The sequence below is a fragment of the Liolophura sinensis genome, chromosome 7 (assembly GCF_032854445.1).
Source record: "Liolophura sinensis isolate JHLJ2023 chromosome 7, CUHK_Ljap_v2, whole genome shotgun sequence".
NCBI lineage: Eukaryota > Metazoa > Mollusca > Polyplacophora > Chitonida > Chitonidae > Liolophura > Liolophura sinensis.
In genome coordinates, this window is record NC_088301.1 from 45803880 (window position 1) to 45813672 (window position 9793).

At 37.8% G+C, this 9793-nt stretch overlaps 1 protein-coding gene across 1 annotated transcript; it reads right to left on the reverse strand.

Moving 5' to 3' along the window:
* Positions 1-582: 582 nt before the first annotated feature.
* Positions 583-8968, reverse strand: LOC135471346 (adenosine deaminase AGSA-like). Its single transcript, XM_064750549.1, has 9 exons — positions 8585-8968; positions 6487-6639; positions 5586-5655; positions 4512-4722; positions 3530-3657; positions 3045-3247; positions 2474-2631; positions 1891-2093; positions 583-1596 (listed from the first exon to the last, which is right to left on the reverse strand). Exons 1-9 carry the CDS (start codon positions 8907-8909, stop codon positions 1347-1349), a joined length of 1701 nt encoding a protein of 566 aa, XP_064606619.1. The 5' UTR covers positions 8910-8968; the 3' UTR covers positions 583-1346.
* Positions 8969-9793: the final 825 nt, after the last annotated feature.

Consider the following 9793-nt stretch of genomic DNA (forward strand, 5'->3'; position numbering starts at 1 on the left):
CATTAATCTCAGTAACTAAATATAACAATATCTATACCTACTGAATGGTCTATTTTAAAGATATAGATATCAAAACTTTAACTACCCTGTCCATGTTAACTTTTAACACAGGATGTTAAAAATGTGACCAACTGGCTTATGTTAAAAGATAATATGTCAGAAATGTTACTGACGACAGACGGGCCGACCAACGATCTCTTGTTCAGAGCTGATTGTGACATTAATAAACTCTTCCGTCAATCTTTATTTCCCTTTCTTATCTGACTGTGAGGTCCTGTGCATACAAAAATATACACAGCAGGAGACAATCAAGTCGTTTTGATCCATGAACAAAGAGAAAATGAAGGCCATTATTAGTGATGGTAAACGCGAGCAAGACGTGTGTCGCACAAGGTGAAATATCATCTGTGTCTTGCGGTGTAAAGTGAGCGAAGGGAGCGAACTATTCACTGTTTGGGGAATGAAGAGGCGCTCCAAGAAAGACGTGTAGAAGTGGCGCATAGATTTGCGCATTAGATAAGTTGTGAAAAAAATCACGTAACACATGAATAGTCAATGAGACATACATAGTTTAATCTCCTTATTAATATTTTATTCATATTTGTCAACTTTACATCTCACTAGCATGATAAAATGAAAGCAGAGACCAATTTATTTGAGTATGTAGTTTACAAGCCTATACGGTACAACACACCAAAGACACCCAACACCATATATAAACAATACTCTGGTTACACTAACACATTTACGATAGAGCAGTAAATCCATATACATGTAACGATTCACTGACCCTGATGTGATAATGGTTTACATTACATACCTCTAATAGCTATACAAGTTGAGATTTGATCAATTATTAATAAACGACCCCACGTTTACAATAAGACTGAGTTTTCAAAACATCAGCACATAGCATGTTTCGTTGTCAACAGTATAATAAATGACAAACGTATACATTAAATCAGGTTTGATTTCTAAAAAATCGTTTACATGTATAACCACGTGTGTAAATCAAAATCGGTTGAGGCAAAGCCGAAAACAGATAATGAAATCATAGTATTTGTGAGATGAATGTAGTTTATCTTGCTTAAATATCTCAGTTGTGTCGAATTTATGTTGCTGATTTCAATTTGTCATTTCAGTTAAGGTTGAATGTTTTTTCAATAAAAACTTTTCAGGGGCTATTCCGTGTATGTTTTCATCAAGCTTCGTATATATACAGTACGTCCATTTCAATGTTGAAGACAGCCCTCTCGACAATACTATGTAATAATCTGATAAATGGGAAAGCATAGCAACAGTTCTAGTTGAGGCGTGCGTAAATACTGATATATGCATTATGGCGATTAGCATGGCTTCTGCACAAAACTGGACCACATATTTAGAGATAACAAACAGATGAGGAATATCAACGTCCGATGAAGGCCAAATGTCGCAGAGTCATTTGTGCCATTCCTGTTTGTCGGGTTTGATGTACTAGCAGGTTCTGTCACGTTTATCGTCACATTGCCTACTGTGTTGTCGATGAATGTGTTCCACTTGACTTCCCAAACATCCAGTGCCATTTTCTTCTCCTCAGTGGACAGTGAGCTGTACCTGTGATACGTGATCAAATCAAATGTCGTGTAGACAGGGAGTATCTCTCAGCCTATGTGCCTTGAGGAATTGCAATAGATTCAGTGAATCATCAAAAACACATACATTTTCATCCTAAGAAAGATCGAAGATTACAAAACTGAAAATATTGCAGGTCAAAATGTAATAGAAAATATATAATATAAGTTGTATGATATTAGAAAGTTTACTTTGTTTAGAATTTGAGAAATGTATTTCATAGCATTATTTCAAGATGTGTTCACGATGAAGCATGAAGCGTGCGAATATTCATACTCTAGTGAATTCCTCGCCATTTTCTTCAAGAAAGCAAGTCCAGTTTTTGCTCCTGTCAGCCCCATAAAGGCCTCGAAGAAGTCATATGACAGGCCTTTGGCTCCCCACATAGGCGGATCGTCAGGGCTGATAACAATGGGATAATTCTGCGCCAGGAGGAAGCTCACCGGGTGGTTGCGCAAGTCCTTCACCAAGCCCAGCACCTGTCGTTCAATGTCAAGTGCACATAAACTGCAGTTTGTTGTATACGGAGATTTACTGCAGTGCTATGCAATTAGTGGTAGATTTACTAACAACGCTACGCTACAATATTGTCATAATTCCATCAGTTCAATACAGAACATACGTTCAGAATTCATCTGTACTGACTTTTCATGATATTTATAATAATAGGCCTGCATTACGGTTGGAACTGATAACTTATTAGGACGTCAATATATACTGGGATCTCATTCATTCACCTCAATAACCATAATTCTTAGAGGTTTTGTAACCTGTGCCATAAAGATATGCGGCTGGCAAAAAATTTATACTTAAGACATTAATATCAGTCTTGACTTGTAAACTTGTCAACTTCACCTACCTGATTTGATATAGGGTTAACTTCGATTGCTATGTCTCTCTTTTTGACCTCTTCCAATCCCCAAGGGTGTTTAGAAATCGCAAATCCATGTCCAAGTCTTTTAGTACCTAGCAAAATGGCGTCGATGATGTTTTCGTCAACGACAGTGCCCTGCCACACTGTTAGGAAAATGAACATTCATGTTACATATACGCACCAATGTGAGGGTAAGAAATTAGCGCATTTACCTTTGCGAAGTATGATGTTTTGTCACGAAATACAATTGTGGTGGAAATAAAACAAAATGGGGTATTACGAGAGCTGATCGGTTTACGTGCTTGATTTACTTCAGTGTTGTTTAACTCCTAGTTCACGCGATGTTCATTTATATCTTAGCGTTCAATGTTATGGATGGTGGAAAGGGGAGTGCCCTTATATGTCTTTTATACATAAGACAAGAAAGTCTAAATCAACTGACAGTTTAATGCTTTTAACCATAATTACGAAAATGAACAGTATAGGTATAAAACGTGAATATTCAGTTTGATTCCTCCGTTTGTTTAGCACCAAATATAGCATGCCATTCACTTACCTGTTTCTCCTGCATGGAAGATGTATGGTAACGTAGAAGGATCATGTGCGTTCGGTGCTATCAGCTCATCCAGATAATATAACAGTGGTTTACCACGATCTTCCTGGCTGACAAGATCAAACCCGACGATGAAGTCTGGAAACCTTTGTCTGAACTGCGTAACCTGCTTAATTAATGTCCGAATCACGCTATTGTTGAAATTCCTGAAAATAACGAAATACACCATCGTATAACATTTCACAGATTGCGTGGATTAAAAACACCCCCGCTAATGCTAGCATTAGATTAACTGTTAGTAATTTTTATTTTTTTATGTTTTTTAATTAACTTGCAAGGTTTTATTTTGAGAAAAGAATCTACTAGACAGATTCGTAGATGTTGGGAAGTTGGTAGATTAAATATCTGGGATATCCTTTCATATGCATTTGAAAGGATTAATATGTGGATGATACTATTCGCCATCGAATACATTTTATAGAATATACCTGATGCCCGTTATGATGACCTTTGCTCCGGACGACGTAGGATTGTCTCTTTTGAACTCTTCTGAGACATTTCTATACATTTCCAAAAGGTACAGAAAGTCATTCTTGGTTCCATCAAGATTGTACGTCTGAAATGTTCAAGATCAATCAATAATATAATTTATCAACTGTGAGGACGTCGACATTACTGGTTTTAACCCTTATTAATCAGCTCAGGATTTCGTCCTCTGGATCAGTTGGTTCATTTTGTGCTCCTCGGTCAACGATGTAGGAATGACGACTAAACCTGAGAAACTGGATTAAACAAGACATTGACAATGATGGTTCGTAAATGGGCACACGTAACCGGTGCATATAGACATGCAAATACTTTGAAAGCTACAGCTTAGACACTCGTATTACACCATGCATGGTTTAAGCAGGATAAGGAAACAAAAAGTACAGTGATGTTAACGCTATATATATAGGTACTTATTTCCCTTTATTTCCTTTATCTATATTGACCATTTAACAAAAATGACTTCCTCTAATGGTTTACATTTACGACTGATGTGTGCTCTACATAACCTTCTATAGAGAACACTACATGTACATTGCATGTGTAATTTGGTCGTTGTCTCCTCTACCGGGACCGAGCAACGGTCTTGTGAATCTAATCAAACTGGTTCATTAAGATTAATGTCACACCCGCCTCCACTGCAGTATGAAGTTGCATGAAGATTAGGCTGGTTTTAAGGCTTATCTCTGACTTAATGTATAATACGCTTGAAACAACCGGCCGTTGTGTATTGAGGCTAGTGAGTGCCTGGTGTAGTACGCCTTTGTATCAGCATACATACGTTTTCAGATAAAACATTATTGAGATTTTGGCAATTCTGCTGTGGTTTGATACGAAATATTTCGAAGAGTATAAGGGTTAAACACATAACCCATTACTCAAAACTGTTTAAACTCAATACTGTGGCATAATAAAGAGACATACCTCCTTCAACAGGATTCTAACTTCAATATATTGAACGTTGTCATCGTGGAACTCCTGCAAGGCTCGGCGGAAGTAATCCCGAACCACTGGAGGATAGTAAACCATTCCATTCATGACGGAGAAACAAGACGTAAACTGCTTCCATATGTCGTCTTGGGTCGGGTTTGTACTGGCTAAATCATCTCGCAATAACGACATTTGGCGTTTTAGCCTGTAAGTGATTGTAACGACATTTTATCGTTATTTTTGACTACTATGGTTTCTGTAATAATTACAAAATTATTAGCTTATCTGTAACCTCTCAAACTGTAAATGGTTGTATCCATACTTAAAAGTATAGTTCAAAATTTTATCATTTTTCTCTTGTGAACAACTGTAGTTCTGTGTAATATGTGAAATTAGTGTATCTCTATAAGCACTTACAATCAGTTGAAGCAAAGAAAAAAGACCAAACAACAATCCATTTCTATAGTAGCTAATATTGGCAGAATTAAATAGGCTATACCGGAGAGGTTTGGAAAAAAACCCGTATGAAGTCAAGTACAACTCAAATTATTGCCTTTCATTAAATATCAGAATTGAATTGTTCTATTTATAGTGTTAAATGGTTCTAAAATTTGAAAAAAGGCTATGACGCAACCCCCTTTATAAAGTTATGAAGTGTAGGACGTTTACTGCCGATTTTGTATGGCAAAATGTTCTAAAACATTTTGCAAAAATCTCCGGAATAACCCTTCTTAAATAACCCAATACCTTCTAGCAAAAACGTGAGCTCTAGGTACTTATTGTATCGTTGTGTTTATACATCTTACGTTCCACCTTACACACGTTACAAATAGGAAAGGAACTTAATCGTCTTCATGCGTTCCAAAAATAGAAAGTACAATGTTATTTACCCTCATATTTCTGCACTTACAAATTAGTTTATTGATCACAATACGGCAGAAAACTCTCCGCTGATATATATGCTTGGGAATGGTTGTTTTAGAATATCCCTTTAATCCATTTAATAATTTAAAATTTCCTCAATAAATTATTTTGTACACAATGCAAGTTACAAAAAATACTCAATACCATTCATCAAACTCTTCGACGTCTGTTGAATTCTCTCGACGATTTCTGACTAGCTCCCACGAGCACTGATCTGCCGGGGAAAAATAATTTGAATGATTACCCATACAGAAAGCGTATCCATGCAGTCTGATACTGGTCATTCATTTGGATCGCTATTTACGCTGTACTCTAGAATAATTCATTTATATATTGTACCATGACGATCATGTTTATCGGTACAAATAACCGCATAAAGGCCGATAGGAACCACTGTCCGTTGATTAGTACCTGACAAACCTCTTCTCTTAAAGCGACAGTATAGAAGTCGCCAAATAAACTAAAAAGCTCAGGCAACTCTATTTATTGTCTACTCAAAAAATGTATACATTTAGACCAAACACATTGAAGTAGACATATATATCGCACAATAAAAAGGATGTAAACAATGGGAAGGCCGCATTTTTCCCCCGTTAAAGGTGGCGTTAGTGTGATGCAGGACCTCAATATATTGTCGTGTCACAAAATTATTCTTTAATGTGACGTCATAATGATGAGCTGAATAAAAAACGTTTTACGTCAAGAAAATGGCGTCAAGGTCCTGTGGCAGGTCAAATGGCGTCACAGGGGCCCAGTGTTATGCCTTCAATTAATGGCATGTCGGCAGAAGTCCGAAATGGGACGTTTTACGTCATTTCAGTTACGCTGGACATTCCACTGCAGCGTCAACAGCGCGACATCACAGCGGATAGACCAAATACTTCATATATTAAACCGCAGAACGCATCATGTTTTGCGCCGTGCAACACAAGACTTGTGACGTGCAAGTACTAATTCACAGTAGCAACACCTTATGTGAGAGGAAAATCTACTGGTCTCCTATTCAAAGAACAATTACATTTCAAAATGCCTTTGTGTATGTTACCTGTGGCATTGGGCAGCCGATCAGCAAATAAATACTCTACCCTCTCATTGTTATTGGCTGGAACACACATATATAAGTTGTCACGGTATGTGACATTCTTTACCACCCAGTCTAAGCTCACCATTGCTGTGTCATGAATGTGAAGAACGGCTCCTGTGGACAAACACTTCAAAAGGTCAAGGTCAACAAAAACTTGTTTGAGTTATACGGTTCTTTACGGACAGAAAGCATGTACCGTTTGGGAGTGAACATTTGTATAAACATTAATACATGTTAAGGAAAGGTTGTAAAATTACTCTTGACGTTGCAATTACAGCCTCTACAGAGAATTAAGTACTATGTCTTCAGTCTGATTCTGTTAAAGCCTCCACTGAGAAGTACTATGTCATCCTCTCATACTCTCATACTCTGTTACAGCCTCTACAGAGACGTACTGTCTTCATGTTTGATTCTATTACCTCTGTAGAGGTTGTTATAGAATCAGACATGAAGACATAGTGTTCCTCAGTAGAGGTTGTGATAGATTCTGTTAAAGCCTCTACTGAGAAGTACTATGTCATCCTCTCTTAATCTATTACAGCCTCTACAGAGAAGTATTGTCTTCATGTTTGATTCTCTGTTTCTAGTGCTCCTCTGTAGAGGTTGTGATAGAATCAGACATGAAGACATAGTGCTCCACTGTAGAGGTTGTGATAGAATCAGTCATGAAGACATAGTATTACTATGTAGAGATTGTGATAGAATCAAACATGAAGACATAGTACTCTTCTGTAGAGGTTGTGATAGAATCAGACATGAAGACATAGTGCTCCTATGTAGAGGTTTTGATAGAATCAGACATGAAGACATAGTGCTCCTCTGTAGAGGTTGTGATAGAATCAGGCATGAAGACACAGTGCTCCTCTGTAGAGGTTTTGATAGAATCAGACATGAAGACTTTGTGCTCCTATATATCTCTGATATATCACAACCTCTACAGAGGAGCACTATGTCTTCATGTCTGATTCTATCAAAACCTCTACAGAGGAGCGCTATGTCTTCGTGTCTGATTCTATCACAACCTCTATCTACAAATACTATGTCTCCCTCTCTGCTCTTACAGCCTTACAGAAGAGTACTATGTCCTGCTGTCTCTACAGAGGAATACTTTGCCTGAGTGTCTGTTTCTGTTGCAGCCTCTACACAGAAGTACTATGCCTTTCTTTTCTACTTCGTCTAATATAGTTTGTGCAAAGGATTTCTTCTCTTGCCTTATCACAGTTTTTCTGCTGCATTGTGTACATTGAAAGTAATGTTTCTGCTGTATATGAAGATTCAATCACAGTGTATACCGAGCCACTCTACCTTTCGTTTTATCCCTTCCGTTACAGTGTATGCACGTGAGCACTTTTCTGTCATATTTGGCCCTTTTATTACATCATGGACTAATGTGTACAACTTTTAACCTGTCTGCACTTTCTAGTACTTACAGTATATAGGAGATGAATGTCTACCCTGTCGTCTTCTATTGCAGTACTTACAGGTGTCTAACCTACTTCTTCTCCCATGTATGTTTCTTCTCCACCATACACAAGTAGTGCAAATCTGAAACTCACCGACTTCACTGCGGCTCAGTATTTCGGCATTTGATTTTGTCATGATCTGGAGAGTCATGATGACAAAATAAATTGCCAAAATACTAAGTCACAAGCAGGTTTTTGCTTTCGTTTTTAAGATTTTCGCTATGTATGTATTACCCAAAACTCATCAGGCCTGCTCTGGGCACTGTTTGTCTTACTTCCATCTGCTGCTTCCGGTACAAGGTATACAAAAGAGTATTTCTTTACGTCCGCTGCTTGACAATCCGTACATGTGAGTACTCCTTCTGCAGTATTGGTTGATTCTATTACAGAGTGTACCCATAAGTACTGTAGCTTCCTTGTCTTCATCCTCCTTCCATTACAACATTTACAAATAAGAATTATTTGTACCTTATCTACTGCTCATATTGCAGCGTCTAGACATAAGTACTGTACGTCAGCCTTGTTTATACCTTTATTACACTGTGTCGAATAAATGAATGATTATCACTTCTAATGATTATGCTTCTATCACTCACCTTTTGGTATGTCCTTTATTATGTGAAATATACTGCTATTATCAATGAGTGGTTTGGCCTCAAAGAAGTGAAGACTTGGAAGAAAGGGTTTCTTTCCTAATCTGGCATCTTCAAAATCTGCTGCCTTTAGGTCCAGAAGTAACTTATCCACATACTGCTCCTTTGGCGAAAGGTGAATGTCACCACCGGCACTTATCACTTGCTCATGCCAATGTGCCTCTTTTCTCTCTGCTAAGAATTCTTCTTTCGTTAATGATTTTGGCACGGCCTTGCAGTACGTGAGTTGTATGTAAATCAAAAACAAATACAATCTGATCAGCCACATGTTTAAAAAGGAATAAAAAAGAGAAATGCCTTAAACACGATGATGAATTTCGCTGTGTACGCTCATGGCCTGGATTGACAACTAATGTCTAAAGCCAATATCACCGAGAGATACACGATTGGAAGTGGAGTTTACTTGCCCTACATATATTTATATTCCCTGAATAAACTTTACTTTGTCACTCGGCAGCCTAGTTACTAAAACACACAGTGCGCATGTATGCCGTCGTATGCAGGTACGTATATGTACTCTGTAATAGTCACGTATTTGACCGTCATTTCCACGAACAATCCTGGAAGACATGACTGCAGGATTTTAAAGAACTCAGACATTCTCCCATCCAGTGTGGAAGGATCTGCGAGAAAACTGGTTATTCTATGTTATATGCACCCTGTTGCATTATTTCCACGAACTACCTAATTCTGAAAAAATGATTTATCTTTCATTGCATAGATCTAGCTTACTTGCAAATTTCAAACTTTTTCTCGTTGGGGCAAAACCTTAATATTGTAGCATTTGATACTGAATTTATCTATATAAGCTGTTTGAATTCCCAAACATTTTCAACCAACGCCATTTCAATGGTATCGTGCATGCAGTGGAGATACCTCAGATACCAGGAATCCTACTTATACTAACATTTTTTCGATTAAATTATATGTATTGTTCGTAACACTCTCTTACGAGAGTTGCTGAAAATTTCATAGCATTGGGCTGCTAACTGGTGATGGGATTGTGCATTAGAGCAAAACGTTGTTACCATGCACCTGCAATGGTTGAAGGATTTCACTACTAGGGTCACAAGTGAAATTCCCGTTAGCTCAGATGGTGGAGTGCTGGACTTCTGCTGCTGAGACCCGAGTTCGAATCCTTGTGTAACCCAC